The sequence below is a fragment of the Syngnathus acus genome, chromosome 10 (genome assembly GCF_901709675.1).
Source record: "Syngnathus acus chromosome 10, fSynAcu1.2, whole genome shotgun sequence".
Classification (NCBI taxonomy): domain Eukaryota; kingdom Metazoa; phylum Chordata; class Actinopteri; order Syngnathiformes; family Syngnathidae; genus Syngnathus; species Syngnathus acus.
Window position 1 is genome coordinate 18,244,166 of NC_051095.1, and position 24,121 is coordinate 18,268,286.

The 24,121-nt window shown below is 40.0% G+C and overlaps 1 protein-coding gene and 1 long non-coding RNA gene across 6 annotated transcripts; both read right to left on the minus strand.

Annotated features, from left to right (window-relative positions):
- Positions 1-1,531: 1,531 nt before the first annotated feature.
- LOC119129203 lies at positions 1,532-3,818 on the minus strand. The gene is made up of 2 exons (XR_005099144.1): positions 2,846-3,818; positions 1,532-2,673 (listed from the first exon to the last, which is right to left on the minus strand). It is a non-coding gene; the product is annotated as an uncharacterized LOC119129203 (long non-coding RNA).
- Positions 3,819-4,897: 1,079 nt separating this feature from the next.
- On the minus strand, positions 4,898-22,467 carry slc16a2 (solute carrier family 16 member 2). 5 transcript variants are annotated; one of them, XM_037261721.1, is made up of 8 exons: positions 22,256-22,467; positions 21,548-21,975; positions 15,325-15,469; positions 14,057-14,543; positions 12,945-13,088; positions 10,167-10,395; positions 8,103-8,357; positions 4,898-8,038 (listed from the first exon to the last, which is right to left on the minus strand). In XM_037261721.1, exons 2-7 carry the CDS (start codon positions 21,939-21,941, stop codon positions 8,113-8,115), a joined length of 1,644 nt encoding a protein of 547 aa, XP_037117616.1. In that variant the 5' UTR covers positions 21,942-21,975; positions 22,256-22,467; the 3' UTR covers positions 4,898-8,038; positions 8,103-8,112. The 5 variants fall into 5 exon arrangements, with proteins under 5 accessions (XP_037117616.1, XP_037117614.1, XP_037117613.1 ...); XM_037261719.1 differs by having other exon boundaries at positions 22,232-22,467; XM_037261718.1 differs by having other exon boundaries at positions 22,214-22,467.
- Between the last annotated feature and the right edge of the window lie 1,654 nt (positions 22,468-24,121).

A 24,121-nucleotide genomic window follows, 5' to 3' on the forward strand; every position in this document is an offset into this window, starting at 1 on the left:
GCCACATCATTTTATGTGGCCCGCGAAGACAAATTGTGCATCAAATTCGTGTCATTACTAGAATTGCAAATTGTCTTCACTTTTAATATCTTTTCTCTAAATATTTGACCAATTTTTATTCGTCTGATTTGAAAACGAGTTATTTGTCAGTTTGTTTTGTAGCTTCTACTGTATATAAGGTGCTCATACATTTATTTGGGTTGACAGTCAAAATGGCCCTCCGAAAGAAACTATGACTACAATGCGGCCCGTGGAAAAAATGAGTTTGACACCCCTGCTCTAGTATGTCCATCAAAATCGAACATTAGAATTAAGATAATTTTCATCCAAATCTTGGTTTGGGTTGCATTAGATTTTGCTGGAGTAGCCTGCGCCAATTGGGACTGCACACAATGTATTCGTAGAAAAAAGAACTTTGCAACATACTGGAAGTTCTTGAACTCATGTGAGAGTGGGTAAGAATTTTCCAAAATGTAGACATTTTCATGTTAAGATCCCTTACACGTGTTTTAGTGTGACATCACAACAAAGAATTTTTTTTCACCTTCCGCTCTCACACCATTGTGGCATCCTTACAATATTTCCTGTTGCACACTCCCAGGTCATGAAAAAAAAATAAGATTTTTTTCTGCTGGTTTTGTCTAGTCTTATTCAATCAAAAAATCTCAACTGAATTTACTGTGTGGTTGTTTAATCAATCATATATTGGGTATTTACTTCCACAAAGTTTTATATAATTGTGTTTTGGGGGATTGACCTCAAAGATTTTTATTTTACAATGAATGCATTTTCCAATATTCCAAGAGCCTTGGACTATTGACAGTCAAGATTGTAAGGGTGGAGGAGGCCCTCTGTTGGATAAATATAGTATTGCATGCAACGTTTTTACAAGCACTCCTGTGTACTCTATTGCACAGTTCTGCAATGTAGTCCATGGTCCTGACACAATGTAAAATTTAAGATACCCCGACCTTATTTGTCTTAACATCTGTAAAATAACAGCAGGGTTTAATTTAAGTGATTAAAAGTGCTGGTTACATTCTTACGGAATAAAAACTTGTTTTTAGTGCACATAGTAAGAAACGACCAGAGAACGCTATGAAATCCTAAAAGACATTCCGGACATGCAATATAAATCCTTTCGTTCAAGTATTTCAACTTGGCCTGTGGCCTTGTGATTAAAAAGTTCACTTTGTCCTTGTACAGTGCTATCTATAAAGAGTTCTAATCAGAGTAGATTTATTGATACATAATCCAGCCTAACGAGGGAGAGTCACTGAGGACTAAATGCCTTACTGAACTCCACCGTGTTGCTATGGTGATAAGTACAGTATGTCACATGTTTGTGGACATATTTTGGCCCCTACAGAGTAGTGTATTGTATTTTGCTTACCAACCAACACAGTATTTCTTTGTGTTTTCAAGGGGGTCTGGGTTTAATCTACCCCATTTGAATACATAGCAGAGAATATGAAGTGCAGTCTCAAGTAGAGGTAAAAAAAACAAAAACAAAAAACAATGAGAGTAAACATTCTTTTCATATTAGGTTTTTAATGTTGTTTTAATTGAGAAGAAAATGCCTTGTCACATAGATTACGTTGACACACATAAAACAGATTTTGTAGCAGCTTGAATTAATTTCAGTTTTAGTTACATTTAGCCAGCTGGCTTTATTTTTGCTGTTGTTATCTATAAAAAGGTGCCTACAAAGCGAGGATATGCAAGGATGTATGCAAACAATTGTTAATTGAGGCAATTATGGCTTACTATAGCAACCTCTCAGGAGGTTATCGCACAGCCACGCGTGTGTCAGCAACAAGCACAGGAAAAAAAACACTGACGCAGTAGAAGGCTATGAAATCAGAACTATTACAGTCATTAGAATGACAAATAAGCATCAATAACACAGCCTGCAGAGTTTGTCGAACAGGGAGCAAAGGCCCATATGTTGCTGCTTAGATAGGGAAAGAAAAAAAAAACATTCACCAAAAACGCTTTGAGAGACTGTGGCTCTGGCAGATTAATCTTGCTGGTAATCACACCATGTCAGCGTGAATGAGGTGTCATTGTGTACGTTTTTGCAAAATCATGGCTCAGTTTCATACGAATAACATGCAGACTGTAAGGTCCTGCTTGACATATTGATGGTATAGTTCACAAACAAACAGTACAAGAACAAGGCCAAAGATTTGAGGTCAGTAGATCAGAAAAAAGATGGCACGTTTTCTGAGAAGAATAACAAAAGTGTCTACATTTACTCATTCTTTTTTAAAAATCCTCATTTTCTGTGTTAGTTCCAAAAGAGTCAAATGAGGTGAGAGTGATTTGGGAGTAGTGAGTGTCCGCAACTGTGAAATGAAATGTAACTTAAATATTGACGACTTAAGTGATTACATACATACGGCCGAAAGCTCAGTGCAGCTTCATTAATTTGTGTGCAGGACGAATTTAACAAGTTTGCCCTTCTATGTGCAGTCAGCGAGGATGAATGCACCTCACCTGCATGGCGTCTCAAACACCAACAGATAAGTACAATATTTTTAGCGCGTGACTTTCAGAAATGAACAGTAAAACTTTCAAATTGAAATTAACAGTAGCATTCAGAGTAAAATATTATATGCTTATATTGCGTTCTTGCTTGGATAGAGTTATTATAAACATTGGATTGACCCACTTACCGTAATTTTCGGACTATAAGTCGCGGTTTTTTTTCATAGTTTGGGTGGGGGGGCGACTTATACTCAGGAGCGATTTATATACATATATATGGGGTTTTTTCACTTTTTTGGGCATTTTATGGCTGGTGCGACTTATACTCCGGTGCGACTTATAGTCCGAAAATTACGGTAGTTCAATTTGAACTGACTTTTTGGGTTGTACAAAATAACCCCCTTTTTTTAACAAAACATCCTAGCAAGCTGGGTCCAATGTTGGACCCAAATTGGGTTCTTTTTGACCCAGCGGTCTCAAGAGTGTTGACCATGGGCTCAAAAAAAGCTGTAAATGACTGGCTTAGCAGATCCAGAGCAAGAAACCTAAAGTTTTTAATCATTCTTCATGTCATTCTGTTTCACCCCCCCCCCCCCCCCCACACTTTACTTTGATGTAACATGACAGTATTATGTACAGTGGAATCGCCAAAAAAAAACACCGCAATATGTCTTGTGTAGCTATTCGAGAGTCCAGTTGGCCAAAACCTACTGTATTGGTCATACAAGTAGCAAAGATTAAACATTCAAAAATAAATTATTTCTACAAAAGCAATAGGAACCTCGCAGCGGTCGCTGCTCAAATCCTAAATACTGTATAATACAGCAATGCCTTGAGTGACGGGGTGACTCATCTGAGATTTAAACCCTTGTGAACATTTGAGATATGAGTGCTGTATGGTGGCAGTGAACTCAAAAAACTCCAAACTGTTGCATTTTGTCACGTTGGACTTCCACTGTACATATAACTCATGTTTTCAGTTTACACTACATGAACTGTAATGTTTAAAAAAAAAAAGACAAATAGCCAAGTAACAATGGTTATATGTATTTTTAACTTTGGCTGGGAAAAAGAAGGCAAAGTTTAGCAGATATTGATGTTGGAATTTGGTGTGAAGAAAACCTGAGCTGAGGAAATTCAGTAACTGTTCAGACCGGTCTGAAAAGGTAGATTGGTTTTTAATTGAGGTTACTGCTGTGAGTCAAGTGTCTCACATGTAATACTCGTCCACTATCAACAACTACAAAAAAAGAAAGGTTTCAGAAAATAACTGATTAAAACAAGATGCCAAATAATCAAATATATTTATAATAAATATATACGTATATCATAAAGACGGCTCGGTGCCGCACTGGGTAGCACGTCCGCCTCACAGTTTGGAGGGTGCGGGTTCGATTCCACCTCCGGCCCTCCCTGTGTGGAGTTTGCATGTTCTCCCCGGGCCCGCGTGGGTTTTCTCCGGGCACTCCGGTTTCCTCCCACATCCCAAAAACATGCTTGGTAGGCCGATTGAAGACTCCGAATTGTCCCTAGGTGTGAGTGCGAGTGCAAATGGTTGTTTGTCTCTGTGTGCCCTGCGATTGGCTGGCAACCGGTTCAGGGTGTCCCCCACCTACTGCCCGATGACGGCTGGGATAGGCTCCAGCACGCCCGCGACCCCCGTGGGGACTAAGCGGTTAAAAAAATGGATGGATGGATAGTATATATGTAAAAAAAAAAATCAAACCGTTCAAATAAAAGAACTGTCAGCACTTCCAGCAATCTATGAGAATCTTAGCGATGATTCATACTCTATTTTATTTTATTAAATAAATGAATATCTTATCAAATACCCCAACAGAATAAAAATACAATATTACAACAACATCAACATGGTGAAAACTCTACTGATGTCTAACATAATGAACAGAAAAATAAATGGGCAAGTCTATGCGTAGGTTGTATCTTAGTAGTTTTCTACAATTTTTTATTGGCAAAAATTACTCAACATTAATTGGTGACTGATTAGGGAGTTGTACAGTACGGGGAACCGTGGCTCAGAGGTAGAGTCCACAGGTTGAGGGTTTGATCCTCAGCTATTGTGACCACATCAAAGTGTCCTTGAGCAAGACACTGAACCCTCAGTCACTCCTTATTGTATGTCATCAGTGGATGAATGAGGAAGCAGTGTGAAGCACCGCAAAGGTAGAGAAGCGGTTTGAAGGTGATAGCCCATGAAAAAGTCAAACAGCCTGTATGTGTTAATTGAGCCTATGACTGAATGTTCTGTCAAATTGGATGTAAAAATATAACAACCTGTATGTGTTAATTGACCTTATGAATGTTCTATCAAATTGAATGTAAAAAAATAATGTAACACTACTCCATCAATCTAGCGAGTTGTATTTGTATGCTTAAATGTTTCTTATTGCCAAATGATTAAGACCACTTCTTTGTAGCACATACCAGTGAACATAAATCTCACTTCAGTTTGCAGCTGTTAACATGTTAACTCTAAATATGCAATTTGTAAATGCTTGAGCAATAATATTAAGCAAATTATTCAACATGAATTAAACTTGGATTACGGTGAAAACCCGTACATTGTGGTTATTCGATTTAAGGAAGAGTTATCTTGTGTACCTAGCTAGAATTAGCTTGATTGTTTCGTCACATGTTTTTTTTTAATATATATATAAAATAAATGTAACAATATCTCAGTCCATCTATGGCTCTGTTCAATAATCTTCACATTCATTTGAAGATCAGCATTTGTGTCTCCTTTACTCTTTAGGGATCATAAGAAATGATCCGTGCGATTAAAACAATCTACAGATGAAGAGAAAATGTCTTAGCCAAGGTAACAATAAGTTATTCCTGAAGGCTTTGATGCATGTACAAACAATTATGGCAGGCACTTCCTGAAAGAACCCCGAAGTAGCAATGAGCTATTTGTTACAGCAACTATTGTTTCCCGGAGCTGCTTATTTGATTGCTGCTTATTTGATTTGTTTGTTTGTTTGTTTGTTTGTTTGTTTGTTTGTTTGTTTGTTTACTTTATTTGCCCCCATAGTATTTAAAAATGTCTTGCACAGCTTGGGATCTTTTTGAGGGTTGTACAAACTGTTCTACAAAATGTTTTGAACATGCACCCAAGAGAAAAGCAAATTTTGTGAGAATGAGTAGAGTTTCCAGCGCTTTACCGAGAATGAGGAATGCAGAAAATCTAGGATGATTTATTTATTTTAAATATAACCTTGACATTGTCTCAGGTACATATGCTTTCCCTTCATTTGGGGCCTAAAAGCCCAAGGAGCAACGCTCGCATCAAACTTTATTTTTGTTTTACGGCAACCACTGGAAAAGATTTGAAAGATTCGCCGGCTACCCAACAAAGATTAAAGATTGAGAGCAGTGTCACAAGAACATCAGGTATGATTTCTTGTATATGAAGACACAACACAAAAGCTACATGGCAAAATATTAGTACTAGTGTTAGTCAGGCAACAACATGGAGTTTTAAATTTTTCTGAACGTTCCTATGTGGCGTGCATTTAGATTGTTGCTGGTCAGTATTAACCTGAATGCAATAATTACATTCAGTATTTTAATATTAATGTGCATATAATGTTGTTGCTATTATTAGGCGACACGTGAGGTGGTTACCATAGAGTTGAAAGTAGTGAAATTGATATGATTTAGCGGTTGGCCAACTATGCCCAACCTCCTAATAAAATGCGACCAATTTTACAACTGTATGGGTGATGATACGTCTCAAAGCGTTTGAGGTTGTTCATTGATTCACTGTCGGAAGCGACAAGAGTTCAGAAAGTAGCGAAACATGCGACTGTACCTTATCGCTGGCCACTATTTTATGTCATCCTCCTAACGCGCTACATTAGAGGAAAGCAGGATTGAATTTTTTTCTTTTACGATGTGTGAAATCGAGCGTTTCCACCAGTCGATAACTGACATGGCCACCAGTACCACGTAAACAAAACGACAGTTCCTGGTCATACCAAAAGTCACTCCCATAATTCATGTAAAGGCTCAAGGGGCCGAGGAATAAGGTGGACAAAAGCATGAATGAGAGGATTAGTGACTAACACAAAAGAAGGAAGATTAAATCTTTCCTTCTGGTGAGATGACCCAGTTCAAGTTCACTGTTGAAGAAAATGGTAGAAGGGTAGAAAGAAGAAAGTCTCTCTGCAAGGGAAAAGTTCCAAGAGGCTAAGATGCCATTTTAAATGTGAGAAAAATTCCACTTGAAGTCATTAAGACTACCCTACCTCAATATAACTGACAGTACAGAAAAGAAAAAAGATAAGAGTACTTCATGATTAAAGCCGTAGTTCATGTGGCATTATTGAGAACTCTCCCACCAAAAGCTTCACAGAAATGTAAAAATGGAAACGAAAAGCTAATTTTGCACGGAATGTGAGTGACCCAGCTTTGTGTCATCCATCAAGCATCCGACATGAAATGCAATATGAACAATATTTTCCTTGTGCTTGCGTATGAAACGCTTCTATGAAACGTTAACTTGTGTCTCCTATGAAGGCGGCTGGTAAAGTAGCAAGTACATTTTCAGGTGAGGAGATTGCTGTTTTTCACTCATGATATTCGCAACGCAAGACATTTCCCTCACCGTTGTTTCGACAGAAAAACAAAGAAGATAAAAAAGTAAAAGCTGGAATCATCAGCAGAGGTGGATAGTGCACTCAGAGAAACTAAGTTTCCCTGTAAGAATGCAAGTATGAATGCTTGTTATTCTTACAGAATTCAAAGACATTTTTTGACATCATCACTGATGTTGACTGAACAGAAGTTGCCTGTCAATCCGTCAGTCAAAAGATCAGTTTCCTTTCTGTGATGTAATTCAACTTAATGCCGTCACGAGTTGGCGCAAATATACCATAGAATGTACTCATTTTCCATTTTCGAGGTAATGGGATAGATCACACTTTCTGATGAGTACACCGTAAAATGTTTCCTCAGTGAAAAAGTACAGTTGGACCCCTGCTATTTGTAGGGGATAGCGGAAAATCAGTGTATAATTGACGCCTATTATAACTGAATGAACCAAAAAAGACAGATGATTGAGTAAACAGGGATATACAGCCAATAACAAAATATGGGTTGGTTTCCATAAATTAAAAAAAATACATATTTAAATACGTTTAGAAAAGTATTAGGGCAAAGAAAATCCACAAATAGGTGAGTAAATATGCAGGGGTCCACTGTATACAGTTTACATTCATATCTTTAAAAGATTCCATTTAGACTTCCAGATCATAGCAAAATATTAAGCTTTTGAGATAAATCCCAATTATACAAAATCTCTTCATTTCAGTCCTCTTGGAGGATATTTTGCTGCCTTCTCAGACTGTGTTTTGCTTCACCTCCTTAACTAGCATAGCGGCGAGCCTTCTTATCATCACCACTCCAGCTTCAAACTTGGTCACGCAGTTTGTCTTGACAAAGATCCACTCAGCAGGGTCGAGGAGGAGGCGAAATCAAAGGTCAGGCAACTGGACAGTCTCGCCAATGTAATTGGGAGAAGGGTAATCTAAGGATGAGAAATAAAAAAAAAATGGGAAACATTGTGACGCATATAAACGTATCGTAGTTACCGTTTCTAAATTAGATGTGCGTCTCAGCGTCAGTGTAGCCGGGTAGCATGTCTCCATTGGAGCAGCTTTTTGGTGTCGGTTGGGCATTGGGTAACATATGCGTGGTCGTCTCTTCTGGTGCTGCCCCCGTGCTGCCACGCGCCAGTCGGCTGTGTATCAGGGGTACAAAGAACAGCACCACTCCTCCGATTATGGGGGGCACACCGGCTACCGAGAAGGCTACGGTGTAGTCCCCAAAGTAGTCGTGTAGCAGACCTGCAAAGTGGAGAAGGAATTGAGTGGTATGTTATGGGTTCAATGAAGAAATTCACGGTTAATGAACTCATTAACAATGTTGCACATCCGGATGACACAGTGTTGATGGTTTCTATAATTGCAACTTGATAATTGGGCAATGAACAGGTGGTTTTTCAACAGATTGAAACAATCCAGGTTTACAATTAGTGCCATTGAATACTGATAAAGCTAAAAAAAAAAAATGCGCACCTTCATCTAATGTTTAAAACATGCTGCGGTGGAGCTGGGATCTTTACAGATACAATGCAAAAACCGATTTTTTTTTTGCATCGCTCTATTTCAACTGATACTATATACGAATAGACATTAAAAGGAATTTCCAAACCTCTTATTCAATGGTTTTCACAATGCTATCTTCTTCCTTTACTTTTCTTACTTTGAAGGAAACAATCCTTAATTTTATTCATTTATTTATTAGCATTAGGCCTTGGAGGTTAACTATAATTTATGTAGAGGCGAGATTAAATAAACATTCATTTACAACAATTTGAGTTTTTTCTTCCACCTTTACAGACCAACTATAAAACAAATCTCAGACAATAAAATGCAAACAACTTAAAGTGCATAACGACAACAACAATCACAATCACCTACACCGACAAAAATATTCTTGGTCTATTCGAACTTCCCACTGCCAAGAATGCAAGTTTAACAGCTGTGCTTCAGCTACTCGACACTCCCTCTGTTTACAGATGACGCAAAGCAAACGCATTGAACATGCTGAAGCAAAGGGAGGTCAACGGGTTCAACACTGCAGCATGTAGTCCATCGAAGAACCAGTTTGTGAATTCAGAATGTGGACACTGTTGCTGCCCATTCCATTGGAGCGTCTGCCCAGGTAGTCTACACATGTACAGCACATGTGGGCAAAGTGATGTCACTAAGTATTGACATCATCAAATAGTTATTTAAGTTTATCATCCAGAAATACTTGTTGGATGGCTTTAGTATACATAAATCAAATTGCTTGTCAATCCTTGAATGAACATGAACCACAACTCAGATTAGGGGGTGCAAGGGACCAAAACTTGTCACAGATCAAGTATCAATGACCTCTGACCAGCATAAAGATTTTCCTACAGAACTCCAAAAGATTGGAACCTGTGTCAGTTGGGGGGGACTCATCTTTTCCTTGCAAATAATCAAATAGTATGTTTTAAGCATGTGTAACCGTGCTGCCTTTACCGATGGACTCACTTGGACTTTTCAGAGTATAAATAAATAAATAATGCTTGATTTTTCTATCAACCATTTTAGATTCTAGAACAAGTTGACCAAGCCGCAACCTGCACCGTGGCCGTAACTATAGTGTGTGCAATGAAAGATCCTACCAGAAGTCTTAAAAGTTTCATATTATTCTGCCATTTGTTGAAATCAGATTCGGGGAGAGTGCTGAAAAAAAGCAGTAAGAACATGCCTGAGGCAATTAACAAACGCTTTGTCCTCTGTGCTCTTATTAGGCGGCTGTAATGATACTGAAGAGAGAGGTTTGCTTGATGGAGCGTAGGGAGCTGAAAACAGGCTGAGCACAGAGGGCCTAATATGTACGCTTCTTTAGCCTGAAGACAAATGCTCAGACACCCAACAGTTGGCTGCAAGCCCGTACCATCCCACTCTTCATAACTAAACAGTGCTATCTCCACCATCACTGTCTTTGCTGAAGTATTTGACTTTGCTAATATTAATAAACTCACAGCTCTTGTTGGATTATAACCGTCAGTATTACTGTGTCGATTAAAACAGATAGAAAAGAAACTAGTCCCTCACCTGCAATTGGTGGACCTGCAGTCATCGGAAGAGACATGAGCCCAAGCATGTATCCAATGGCCTGCGAGGCCTGCATGGGCCCAACCAGCTCAAATGCGATGGGAGCCATCATGGTAAGGAAGCATCCGTCACACAGTCCCAGGAATATACACACCACCACAAGTTCCTCAAAGAGAAAACACTGTGGGATCATAATGGACATGAGTCCCAGTGCTATGAAGGATGCCACCTATTAAAGACAGAAGAAACGGGTTATATTTTTCTTCTCAATTTTTCTTCCTGTTTTGAGGCACTGTGACGCACTGGTTAGCACGTCCGCCTCACAGTTCAGAGGGTGCGGGTTAGATTCCACCTCCGGCCCTCCCAGTGTGGAGTTTGCATGTTCTCCCTGTGCCTGCGTGTGTTTTCTACGGGCACTCCGGTTTCCTCCCACTTCCCAAAAACATGCATGGTAGGCTGATTGATTGGAGAAGATGCAAACTCCACACGGAGGGAGGGTCGGTAGTGGAATCGAACCCGTAACTTCTGAACTGTGGGGCAGACGTGCCAACCAGTGCATCACTGTGCCGCAGCAGAAATTGAAAGCACCTTCCCTTGGTAACAATAAGAAAAGCGCATTCTAAGGACACGAACAAAGTGTTGTAATTTGAAACTACAAGTACACAAGAAACACATTGCAGTTCACCTCAAAACTACTCTATTCTACTGTGCTCGCCTTTTCTACTCTTAGCGTTCAATCACCCGGAACAGTATCCAGCAGTTTTTCATTATGGAACTCTTTTGTGCATGCAAATTAGGATTTATCTGCAGTCAAACCATTTGAATTTATTTAAACTTATACTGAATGAACTTTGATTCAATGTACCAAGGTCTGTGCCAAAAGTTTAGTAAACAACCACAGTTGTGCAAATGAAGTTAATAGTTAATTTGAAGTTACAGATTGTTGTCTTGTCTTCTTTCTGAAATACAGCACATGGTGTTCTATTGATCTTCCCAAAAAAAAGTATAATAACGTACGTATATGTGAAATGTTCTGTCACAGCACTTACAGGTCATGATTGGTCAGACTTTGATCATCCTGGAGCTGATCAATGGGTGAGCCTGTGCCATTCTGGTTATTCTATCCATTTAATGGTTGTTTTCCATTTTTTTTCATGCACACACCTCTAGGGGGTTTTTGTGCAATTTAAAGTGTTGGAGAACCCTAACCCTAACCCTTAAATAGGAATAACGGATTCACACCTGTTTATTCCACAAAATTGCCAAAATTATTGTGAACACCACCTTTTGTACTTTTTTTGTTTTACTAATAGCCCAATTTCACAAAGTGTGCAGATCATGAATGCTTAGTCTTGTTGGATTTGTGAGAATCTAATGAATCTACTTGTACGTTGTTTCCCATGTAGCTATAAAATATATACCGTATTTTTCGCACCAAAAGGCGCACTGGATTATAAGGCGCACCCTCATTGAATTTTTTATTTTAGAAATTATTTCATATATAGGGCGCACCGGATTAAAAGGCGCATAAAATAGAAGCTATACTGCAACAAACTGAGGTTGACTAGGGTTGCGGTATGCATCCACTAGCCAATAACCAATGAGCCCTCTGTAAACAATCGCGTTTCTCAAACAATCTCCTATAAAATGATCAGAACTGACTAAAGTTCGATCTAACACTGGTACTGCTTACCTATGTTTCCCTTCCATATCGATCCGTAAATTTACTCGAAACATTAACAGAGCAGCCTATTTTGACATGAAATAGCCTGGTGCGTATAGCAGCTATTATTATAGCATTAGCCACCCGCAAACTCCCATGAGCCTCAGCTCGCAGACCCCCATGAGCCTCAGCAAAGTGTAAACAATCGCGTTTCTCAAACGATCGCCTATAAAATGATCGGAACTGACTAAAGTTTGATCTAACACATTGGTACTGCTTACCTATGTTTCCCTTCCATATCAATCCGTAAATTTACTCGAAACATTAACGGAGCAGCCTATTTTGAAATGAAATAGCCTCGCGGGTACAACAGCTATTCAGTGACGCCCCCTGACCACAGTTGCCGTCATGTTGGGAAGCGATGCGACCTTGTAATTTACTAGTCGTACTAAAACGCACTGAAACATTTTGGCAGAGCACTGTGTACAACCAGTATGGATCAACAAATTCAGCAATTGAGCCATATATAAGGCGCTCTGCATTATAAGGCGCACTGTGGTTTTTTGAGTAAAATGTAAGTTTTTAAGTGCGCCTAATAGTGCGAAAAATACGGTACTCTAAATCTGGATTAGTGTTTTTAGTCGCATAAAACTACGACTATTCTTCCAAACACGACTGTAGATATACTCACGAAGAAAAAAATTAAAAGTGTATGGGCATGAATGATCTCAATGTGATCCAAATGCTTAAGAGGGTTGCACATTTATGTGAAATGCGCAAACTCCTCGAAAAGATGGCGTGTGTTCTCCTTGAGCACTACTGCCACCTTCAGCTTGGGCATCTTATAATAAGGCTAGGATATACTGTAGCATTTTAATAAATACGATCCAATATTATATGGCAAAATATGTATTAATATGACAAAGTACATATATATTGAAATTTAGGAAGCTGTATGGATTTTGCTATTCCGCAAGAAAAATGTAAATAAGCATCCCACCGGATGACAGTAGATACAATAACTGATCAAGCTCTGATGGTCACTAAATGTTCAAGGCTCCAGACGTGCCCAAGGACACTGGCTTCAAACTCTCTACTGTCATTAAGTTTCTGACCTGCATGTAGATCTTCCTCAGACCTGGAATGAGGTCCCCGACTTTGCCAAAAGTGAGACGTCCCACCCCCGATGATGCTCCGATACAAACAAGGAGGACCCATTCCTTCTTGGTGCCCTTAAACTGCTCTTTGACAAAGTTCATCTGTCACACAAAAACAAAGACATGTGAAGTCATTTAGTTGAACAGACAACATTCTGAAAAACATCCTCATGTTTTGGTTTATACATACATAAATAACTAAGTGGATTGTGTACTCGGTCAAATGTTAGCTTTTGGAAGAGCGCAGCAGGAATGTAGTATGTGAATATTTATATGGGTGAGAAGGCAGCCCACTCCCTCAAACCCTTAAATCAGATCCAAATAACAAAACGACCCTCTGATGTCTTTCCTGAGCCTGTTGGACTGTTTGCTCTGCTTTGAACGGTTTCTTATGCATACATTGCCATAGGATAAGAATGTTTCAAGACGCAGAGGGGCCATACAGGAGAGGTTTCCTGAAGCGGTCAAGTCATTACAAAGGCCGGGGCTGTGTTTACACCTGGGCCTGGGCCTGAAACAACAGTTCTGGAAGAGGGAAACAGAAGCTGGAACATACTCACATCTGGACACATCTGGGGGTCAACTTGTCAGCTCTGTATTGCTGCAGCTTTACACCACGTCCTTAACATTTTGTTCAGTTTTGTAGATAGATGTAGGAATTGATATGAGTGCACCATAATTTGATATTGAATATAAGCTTTGTAGTTTCTGGTCCCGAGGCCAAAAGAAAATTAAGATTTCCCGCACTGTACAACCCTGACATAAATGCTCCAAGTTTTTCCAAGTGAGCTGGGAGACTAAATATTGAAAGACACGTGATCACAAGTCCCACATTAAACTATACTGTTTTTTCCAATTATATGGTAAAGAGGTCAATATTGTTTCATTCTCAGTGACATTCCATGTAGATAAAAAATGATACGGCATGTACAACATGGAAATTTGTTTACTCTCCATGATCGACAAAAACGCAATCAGAAAAGAACAGACTGAATTATTTTTACTAGCCATCCCGAGGCGGAGATACTCTAAATAAAGCATTCAGTGGAACAGGGGCATAACGTTCTTACCAGATGGACATAAGGCACAAAGTAGCCTAATACAGCCGTAGCAACTCCAAATGCCCACACACGGTAAGTGAGGATGCGAAACACTCGCAGGTTGAAGTATTTTCTGACCCCCGCCAACACCTTGTGCCACCAGTTCCCACTCGGAGGAGTCGCCCCTGCCTGCGTTTGAGGCTCAGCGGGGCCCATTGGTCCCATGCAAGGTCCAGCAGGTAGCAATGGCTTGAACATTAGCGCCAGCAAGGCTTGCACAAGCATGAAGAGGCTGAGGATCTGGAAGGCTCTGCTGAGTCCCAGCGGCTCCACTACTTTGTTCAGCAAAACCGGGAGAACCATGGAGAAGAGGCTGGCTCCTGCCGTCACCACACCGTTGGCAAGGCCCAGGCGCTGGCGAAAGTAGTGGCCAAGGATAACCAAAGAGGGTTGGAAAGCAAAGGAGGATCCACAGCCAAACAATATTCCGTAAGTAAAATAGCGGAGGCTCAACGAGCTAGAACAGAAAAACAAAGACTAATTAACTGGATGGCATGACAGATTGATTCATTTACACATCTGCAAATTGTTTTCATGGGAACCTATTTTTACATTGAGATTATTTAAATAAGGATGCAACATGGACACTGGTATTATTTCTGTTACTCTCCAACTCTTGAACTATTTACAAAGTGGTGGACCTCGCCCCATCCCTGTTTGTGGACACCTAAGCCCTTCAAGGATACTACTTTTATACCCAATCATGACACTCGCCTGATCCCAGGTAACCTCTTCACCTGTGGCATAGGTTTTACTTTTTTTTTTTTTTTTCCCAGTCTTTTGTAGCCCCTGTCCCAGCTTTTTGCGAATGTGATACAGGTATCAGAGAGAATATTTGCAAAAAACAAAAAACAAAAACAAAAATAATGTTTATCAGTTTGAACAATAAATATATCTTTGTAGTGTATTCAATCAAAAGTCATTTGAAATGTTGCAAGTAATTGTATTGTGTTTTTACTTACAATGATGTATTTAAACAACATCCCCAATTCATTCGGTAGTATTTTTCAATTTCAAGCATTGGAATGGAACACATGGATGCACCACACATGCATGTCTTAGTGTTTTAAAACGGGAGGTTTTCAAAGTTGTTCATTTTCATCCACCACTGAAGAATTCATATTTGATTAGCCCAGTAGAGGATGCATTAGAATAAATTTGGGTCAAAACATTATATTCATGAGCAGTCCCTATTTATCTGCATTTCTTTATTGAACAGGGAAGAAATTACAGCTTACTTTGCAAAAGACGTGCTGAGCAGTCCAATGAATGCCAAGAGCGCCCCACTGACGGCAGTTTTCCGACAGCCGAAGTGGTCCGTGAACATGCTGACCACCGGTGAACAGAAGAAAATCATCCCCATGGCGAGAGCCCCGACCCAAGCTGCGGAGATAACAAAGACATAACAGACAGCATTAGATCAATAGCAATGTGTTGCAGACATCACTTGAAGAAAATTAAGGCAATAAAACAATTGCACCACTGTGAATCAAAGCACGTGTTGACAGGAGATGGGATGTCTACACAAGGACACGTGGTTATCTTTTCTTCAATGGAAAGAACTAAACTAGAAAAAAAATCGTTGTTTGTGTGTGTCACATAACTCACATATGAGTGAATCAAAATGGAGAATATCTTTAAGAAAAGCATTGTAAGTCGTCGTAGTTTAGTAGTTTCTTGTTTAAAAATCGGTTGTTAAAGCAACAGCGGATGTATAAAAAGTCTACACATTACAGCTCCAAATCCAGCTTGTGCAAAAAAAAGATCAAGATTTAAAAGCTTTTTAAATCATTATTATGACGATAACCTGGAGAACTCCTTTGGGAAAAAAAACCTAAAAAAAATTCCTGAGAGAGTGAGTAAAAATAAATAACTGCAACTTAAAATGTTTTCAGAAATAACCAATTACAAACAAACTCATGCTAAATAGCAGTCATCACATACCTCTGATTATCCCAAACTAAATCACACTCACTCTTGGAACTTTTCCTGTCATTATTTTGCTTGATTTATTGCACATTTGAAAAAAAGACACATTGTGTGAGCTTTTTCCTCTGATTCGGTGTGACTTACAGTACTATTTAAGAACACGTGTGTAATTCATTGTAACCTTTACATATGAATACACAACAGGACCAAAAACTGCAATATGTTCATCCATCAGAAAGTGGAAAGTTGGTCTGTGGTGCAATGTCCACGCAAAGTCAAAAACTGCAGTCCAAATGTTTCAATGCAAACAAACAACTGTCTGGCTGTAGTTACCTGGGGAACATAGGTATAACATCTCTGAGTGAAATCAACCAAACGTGGAGGCCGTGTTATTCCAAGTACCCTTCACATCACCCCCAGGACTGAGACCAAATAGACTAACACACTCACATACTTCAGGTCATGTGAGTGTGTTTGTTCATTTGGGCAAACTGTTTCTAATATGCTGTGCCATTATATACACTACACCCAGGGTATTTTAGCAAACATTTCTCTTCTCAGTGGTGATAATGCAACAAATAAATAGTCGTTCAAATTTGTTCCCGAGACTCAAAGGTGACTCGGTTCAACAACATAACACTGTTCGCCTGCAAGCTGCGTAGAATTTATCCCACAGCAGGGGGACTTATTTGGTTATAATTGCAAAAGATAATATAAAATATGAAAATAACAAGGATTGTCCAAACAAACCAGGTGAAATTATTCACAAGCAACCATAAACTTAAAAACAGTGGGGAAAAAGTGGGGAAAAAAAGAAAAAGAGAAAAAAATGTTTTTGGGTGGTTGCGGTTAAGGTTGGCGCAGGGGGTGGGAAGAGCTGTCTACGTATAATGAATGTCCACTTGGCTAACATTGTTCTGTTCAGCATTTTGCAGCCAAGGGCAGACTGAGCTTTTTTCAACACGCTCGACTGAGCTCTCTCTATGATTCCTCCTTCCCAGTACACAACGACCACTGCTGAGACAACCGCTACTTCCAATTCCACCACCACTTCAGTCGCTTCTATCACACAGTTCCTGACAAAGTGACGAAAATTAATGACCACAGTCTTGGATGAGCCTGCCACTAAGGTTATTTTGTTTTTTTTCCTGCAAGAAGAACTGGATTGGTTCTGTGATTCCAAACCCTATCCAAATAAATGAAGATTCAGCTGTTCACTATTAAAAAGATGGTTTGCTTCAGAATTGTTCATTATAGATTATGTCTATCATTTGTTGGCAAAGAATAAATAGACTGCATTTATAGCTCCCGTGACCATTTTACAGTGGAACCACATTCATTACTAAGATTGCCAAACCTTTTCAAGTTCCAGTTCCATCAAATTAAAATGTAAATCACCAATGAATGTTGCACAGAAGCCACTTTTCACTCGCTGAGTCTTTTCGCTCCAATTTGCCAATTTGCCCTTGAATAGTCCGAATCAAGTGGGCCCGTTATAGACTACAGCAGTCTGAAACTGAAAGAAATGTGTGCCAGAGAGAGAGAGACAGAGAGAAGCGCCAGAGCATTGAAGAAATAAAATTTATTTTTTTTGTGTTTTTTGCTGTAACGAGGGCGCCATGCAGTCAGCTTCCAGAAAATTTTGGGTACTAGTTGCTAAAAGTTTAAAGAGTAATATTTATCAACAAAAAAGCAATTCTTAAGTCATTGAAATGCAACTTCAGAAGTTGAACCATTCATTCCATGACACTGGTAGATCTCTGGTTTAATCATATTGGGTGGGGTGTTACATAAGACATCATGGAAATAATCAGTTCTAATGCCAACCTGTCACCATCATACTTAACTGAAATTTAATGCCAAAGACAAAATTCAAAATTAGTCCTGAAGCAAGCAGAAGCTCTAATGCAGAAACACAAAAAATGCCTTGGTTGGTCAAAACAGAGAACCCCAAACGGTTGAATTGTGGGTATAAAACGAGGGTAGCTATGTTCAAGTGATTCAGATTGTTACCTACCACCAGGTGGGCCCTGGTTTAACCAATCACGGCTCAGCTTCAGAAAACTGCTCAGCCGTCATTGGTTGTGACCTGAGATGCTGACGATAATGTAATTTTCAGCCGAACTGCCATGGATAAAAACAGGTGAATTTTGCCTATTTAATTCATGTTCCACAAACTGGACAATGGGAATGTGTTTTGACTTGTTGGGTGGCACAGAAACATATTATTTTAAACAGTGGTCCTCAACCCCCCGAGCCGCGGACCGGTACTGGACCGTGGATCATTTGGTACCGGGCCGCACAAGAAGTCAGGCAAATACCGCTTTGTTCTCACATGAACATTTATGCATCCATTTTCTATCGTGCTTGTCCTAATTAAGGTCACGGGTGAGCTGGAGCTTATTCACGTTTGGTATTGGACGAGAAACAGGCTACACGCTCCACTGGTTGCCAGGCAGTCACTCACATGGCACATCTTGGATAGAGTACAGACAATAAACCATTCACACTCCTATTCACATCTGGACAATTTAGAATATTTAACGAACTTTAACTAACAAATGCGTGATTTTGGAATGCAAGACCAAGGCGGAGCGCCTGAAGAAAAGTCACATAAAAGATTTTTCCTTCTCACACCATCCCCACTGCGTATAAAAGCAGAATGTGTTTCTTTTTCCCTTCAGTGTGGTGATTGACAGAGCAGAGTACAGCTGAGTACACACCTTGACATTGCAGGACATTTGCATGAGTTGGCGCAGTAGGAATAAAGCCTCTTACATTGTGTAATTACTGAGAAATACCAGACCACCAACAAGTAATAAACACCCCAAGCTCTCGTTGTTGAGTTAACGGCAGTCCAGAAAAATCCAACAATTTCACAGTGGAAACTCCTTGGTCCAGTACACTAGAGGTGTACAATTTTATCAAGGAGATATGTCGCTAAAAATCAAAATTTAACGAGATATCAGCAAATATGATAAGCCCTCTGTTCAAATCAACAAAACACTTCTTTACGTGTCTTTTTTTGCAGCACATAGTCAAAAAGATAACACACAAAATGTCAGCATACTGGCTGACCAGTTTTTGAAGCTGAGCCGTGATTGGTTGCAACCTGAGATCTGGCGACTGTGGTGTCATTTTCAGTCGACAGCAAGTGGCAGAATGGCCGCCCCCTGAGATGGAGAAAAACGGGTGGATTTTGCTGCTTTACTCATATACCACACACGTAATATTAATCAGAATGTCGTGTTTAGATTAGTGGGGGCACATCCAACATATTGTAAAGAAAATTAGGGGGTTTACTTCCCCTTTAAAAATGCCTGCATTGTTAAGAGTTGTTCCATAGGGTTACCGTACTTCTATTGCCTTCATTTTCATCAGGATTTTTTCCAATCCAAAAGGATCTGACTAGCATTCAAGAATGATTACGGTTCGACCGCATGTTTCTCTCTAATTCAGTCAAATGATAATGTAGATAAAAGGAAGAAAGAAAATGCAAGAGAAACAATACTCAGAATAGTAAATGCAGACAGAAATATATTAACTTGTGAGTCAGGTTCAGACCAATCACTATTCACTGAAGATAGCGCTGCAAGAAGTTTGCGTGCCTTCTTGTTTTATTCATGCTATACTCTTTTTTTTTTTTGTATGGTTGGCTTGATTGTAATCCTTTCATATTGGATACTGGACAACCAAGAATTATCGAAGGGGACTTAAGCAAATGGGAGACAAAATCAACTTCTCTGTCTTGCCTTCCCACATCTCTCGGGTTCCACAGAAAGGAACAACAGGTCAACTCAACAACTCATTGGTTCGCATTCCTCCAGAGCCTTATGAACTAAACAAAGCTGCCATGAAAGACTTCTGACACATGGCATGCCCCCCAGCTTAGACTTTCTTCACTTGTACCTACTTTGAAGATAATGTCGGAGGTTTCTTAATCCCTCACCGCATCATGACCTCAACCTTTACTTGTGACTGTGGATGCAGTCTGGAGCGATTTCAAAAGGCAGAACCTCCCTCAAGAATCTTTTGTTGTGAATTTAATTGATGAATATGCATTTCTGAAATGCATCAAGGGATTACTTGAGGCGTGAGACCCTGAGAAACTTGGATCAACATTTTCAGTAGCCTGTTATATATACCAGAAGCATGCAGGTAAACAGAGGGGAAAACAATGGCGGAGTTCCGGTGGAGGCGAACTTTATAGAGAAGTCAACTCAACTAAAGTCAATTCCTGGAAATCTAATAATCACAAGCCTCATAGCATTTCCTGGACAGTACAAAACAGTTACGTCCTGCCAAGCCTTTTTTCCCCCACCTGATACTTTCTGGCAGCAATGTGAGGAAAAAGGAAAACTGAATTATAACAACAATATTTAATTGATATAAATGTGTTTGGGCAATAATGATTAGAAACAAAATTTTTCACCACTTGATACAATCAAGGTCTGTCAGAAATGTTTCAGAACAAGCTACAAAACATGAGCAACGTTTGTGATGAGACTATTGAGACTTGCTAGGGAGAGCCAAACAGGAAGTACAAATTATAATGAATATTTTTATTCACATTGATACATTAATAAACAGGATTATTTGTTGAGTTCAAATCTGTGTTTTTTATTCAACTGATAAGTTTCACCTTAAAATATAACTTGAATGAACAACCAGAGAAGTGTTTGCCAAATTAATTTTCTTCAATTATAATGTTATTATGATTGTGAGAAGCCAAAATCTAAATCCCAATTCAACCTCAGTTAATTGACCAGCTCTATCATCAAAAGGCAGAGCCTTTAAATGAAGAGTCCGCTGTCACCAAGGCTGAAGACAGCTGTCCTCTGCAAGTTCTTGCCACAGGCCCAGACCAACAGTTCTACAGTGGCTTATTCGTCAGTGTGCGAGAAAGGGTGAAAACTGTGTGTGGCAAGACGACAAATGCATCCACAATACGCTCAGCATTTCTGAGTTCTTGGCAAACAAACACATTGCTGTCCTCAAACAACATCCCATCTGTGTAATTTTTTTTCTTCCTTTCCAAGCTCAAGGACGCCCCATCAAGTGGACCTGCTTTGAAGATGCAAGTTGGCGAGACAACTGAGCTGTGGAAGATCCCAGAAGAAACCTTCCTGGAGTGCATAAAAGCATGGCAGAGAGGTCTAGAAAAGTGACTTTAACTCGCAAGGTGGAAACTGGTGGTTTAGATTTGAAATATATCATTTGTGACGCCAGTCCAGGAACATTTCTGACACACCTTGCATTGGGTCTTGACTTGTATTTGATCCTGGTTTTCAGTAGAATACACTACCAGGCAGATGTTCTCAGTAATCTTTAACTAGATCCACATAACCTGGATGGTGAGTTCAATGGATGTAGCAAGTGTTAGTCAGATAGATAACTTAATAATGATTATTGTTAATTATCAACCTGATCCACACAAAAAATCCAAGTCGCTTTTCATGGACAAGCTTCATTTTTGTATGTTTATTACATAGACCCAGTTCTCCTGTCAGACAATGTATGTGTCCTACTTACCCACTTTGAACTGAACCGTCTTGTCCTCGGGGTCTGCATGCTCCCTCACCAGCATCATATGCAGGATGCCAAAAGAGTTCTGAATCCCGAAGATGGACCCATTGCACCAGGTGGCTGCCAAAACCACCAGCCAGCCAAAACCTCCTTCGGGCGGTTCGAATCCTCCGCCGTGCCTCTCAGCCGTGTCAGTTTCGAGAGCCGGGGATGAGATGAGTTGCACGGCGCTGTCCTCTTGGGGGAGTTTACGCTCGCTCCCCGCTGAACGCTCATCCTTCTTCGAGCCCGACTCGAGAGCAGCATCGCCTTGCTCGTCCGGTGGACCGACTGCCGACTGCTCCGCCCCGGACACCACGCTAGAAGGCTGCGCCGGGTTGTCTACCCCGTTCGTCCCCATCCTTTCTGGTCTAGCGTTGAGGCGACTGCTGGCTCTTGGCGCACATACGTGAGATATAGGTCACTGACATAAGCGTGGATTTGAATAGCAGATTTGATTGGTTCTCTTTCAAAACATTGTGGTTGACAAGCACCCTACGCGCTGCTCACGGTCTCGGCGTCAAGAAATAAAGCTGCGAGCCGATTCAATGTACGCATCCAGAAATTAAAAGTCGCCGCTGTCCAGTTCTCTGATTAAAAAAAAGACTCTTAACAGAAAGAGAGTGTGTTTACTTTTGGCTGCTCGATCACCAAAGAACCCGCCGGACCACCAACCTGCATGCGAGCACCTCGTCTCGGCCTAGGCACCACTTTGTCCCCCACGTTAACGCAACGAACGTTGACCTCCTGAGTTCAACTTTCCGAATAAAGAGGGACTGACTATTTCTTGTGTGCGTATTCCATAGGTTGCGTCGTTCTGTCAACACGCCAACCAACAGACGGCCGCCGGTAGGGCCGTCATTCAACAACTAAACTCACGCCCTCCTTTCCTGGCAGTAGTGGCAGACAGGTCGATACAAATGTTGATAGGGTCGATACCAACGTCGGCTAATAGAGGTCGATATCGTTCTATGAAATAGATATTTCAGTTGTCCCATGCATGGTATGCATTGCTGATTACTATAGAGCTAAGTTCGATGACTGTGTTTGTGGGTTGCTAGTCACTTGTCTCCTCTACCAAAAATGCAACTTAAAGGGGCTTACATGTTGTGTAAACACACCAATTATTGAAAACATCAAATAAATTATCCATGAAAAAACGAGCTGCTGCAATACTCTTATACCTGACAGACCCAGACCTCTTACCCAGACACAGAGGTTTACCGGTAGTCTCCTCATAATTCTAAGAACTCTTTTCGAAAGAAATAACCGGTCCAACCAATAAAATTTAAGCTGAAAAATAAATATAAATAAATTGCTGTTTCCCACTACAGTTTATTACAATGCACAATACAACTTCACCAGGAAATTTATTTCGTAGGACAGAAAAAGAAAAACACAGGAAGCAGTTCACCCAGGCACAAGCATGATGCATACGTCTCTAAATATCAAGTATGGAAAAGAATCAATATTTGTATCATTCAGATCGATATCTGCTTCTACATTGACAGTGGGGTGACCACGGGCTCGACAAGGGAAGCGATGGTAGTTCGTCTCCTATCGGATTTACGACCTGGGACGAACGTGTCTCGCTGGATTCCAAGATCGCAAGCATGCCTGGCTCCTCCCACGTGTTATTCTGTTCACTAACAACTCATGCTAGGTGGAGCAAACATTTGTTAACATGCGTACCTAAACGTGATAGTTTCTCAGTTCGGAGCATCACAAATCTGTCCCAGCTTTCTCACAGCATTTGTTGTTGCGATCTCGAAGTCGGCAATTTTCTGATCACGTTAACACAACGACTAATTCATTGAATTACGCATCTAAGGTTGCCATTAAAAGCACCATATAATCGTTGGGGATCGATGTATGGGTCGTGATCATTTGCTCTTTAAAGAAGTACGTCAACAGAGCAATTTGGAAACAAATGACCCACTATCCCTCTGTTTATCAACTGTTGGGTATGACAATAGATGATACACAGACATAATGAAAAATTGCGCACGTACGAGTCAGGCGAATATGTGACTACAGCCCCAGTTAGAATATTTGTCTAAATGTTTTCAATGACGTGATCATCAAAAAGTCCTGTAAAATTTGTATCGTATACAATAACAGTAATGATAAAAATGTTGTACTGTCTTGTGTTCACATTAAAGGCATTTAGTGAGGAATTTACATTTAGGGCATTGTGAGCTGTATTTTCCCGGTACTCTTTCTTTCTGTTATATAAGCGTTTCTTATGATAAAATGCGCAGTAACCAGAATTTACCACGAAGTGGTGCTGCAACTCTGTAAGATTGATGAAAAATAAAAAAAACTTTACTGGTAACATGCAGAAACCCAGATAAATTGAATTTAGCCTAGGACTAAAATAGCAAAAAAATGCACATCATATTTTTATTTCAAGGTGTACAGTATTTTCCACATAAAACATTAGCAGACGCAAATATTAGTAAGAATGAACACGGTTTTGACTTTTTGTTTTCACAGCGTATATGTTGACAAATTCACTATGAAACATAAATTATAGCCCCT

Bases quoted from the DNA above. Each gene is read 5' to 3' on its own strand.
- slc16a2 (XM_037261721.1), bottom strand. From the start codon at position 21,941: ATGGGGACGAACGGGGTAGACAACCCGGCGCAGCCTTCTAGCGTGGTG. The intron at 15,470-21,547 runs GTAAGTAGGACA...TTATCTCCGCAG, and splicing joins GACGGTTCAGTTCAAAGTGG to CTTGGGTCGGGGCTCTCGCC. The intron at 14,544-15,324 runs GTAAGCTGTAAT...TTTCTGTTCTAG, and splicing joins CTCAGCACGTCTTTTGCAAA to CTCGTTGAGCCTCCGCTATT.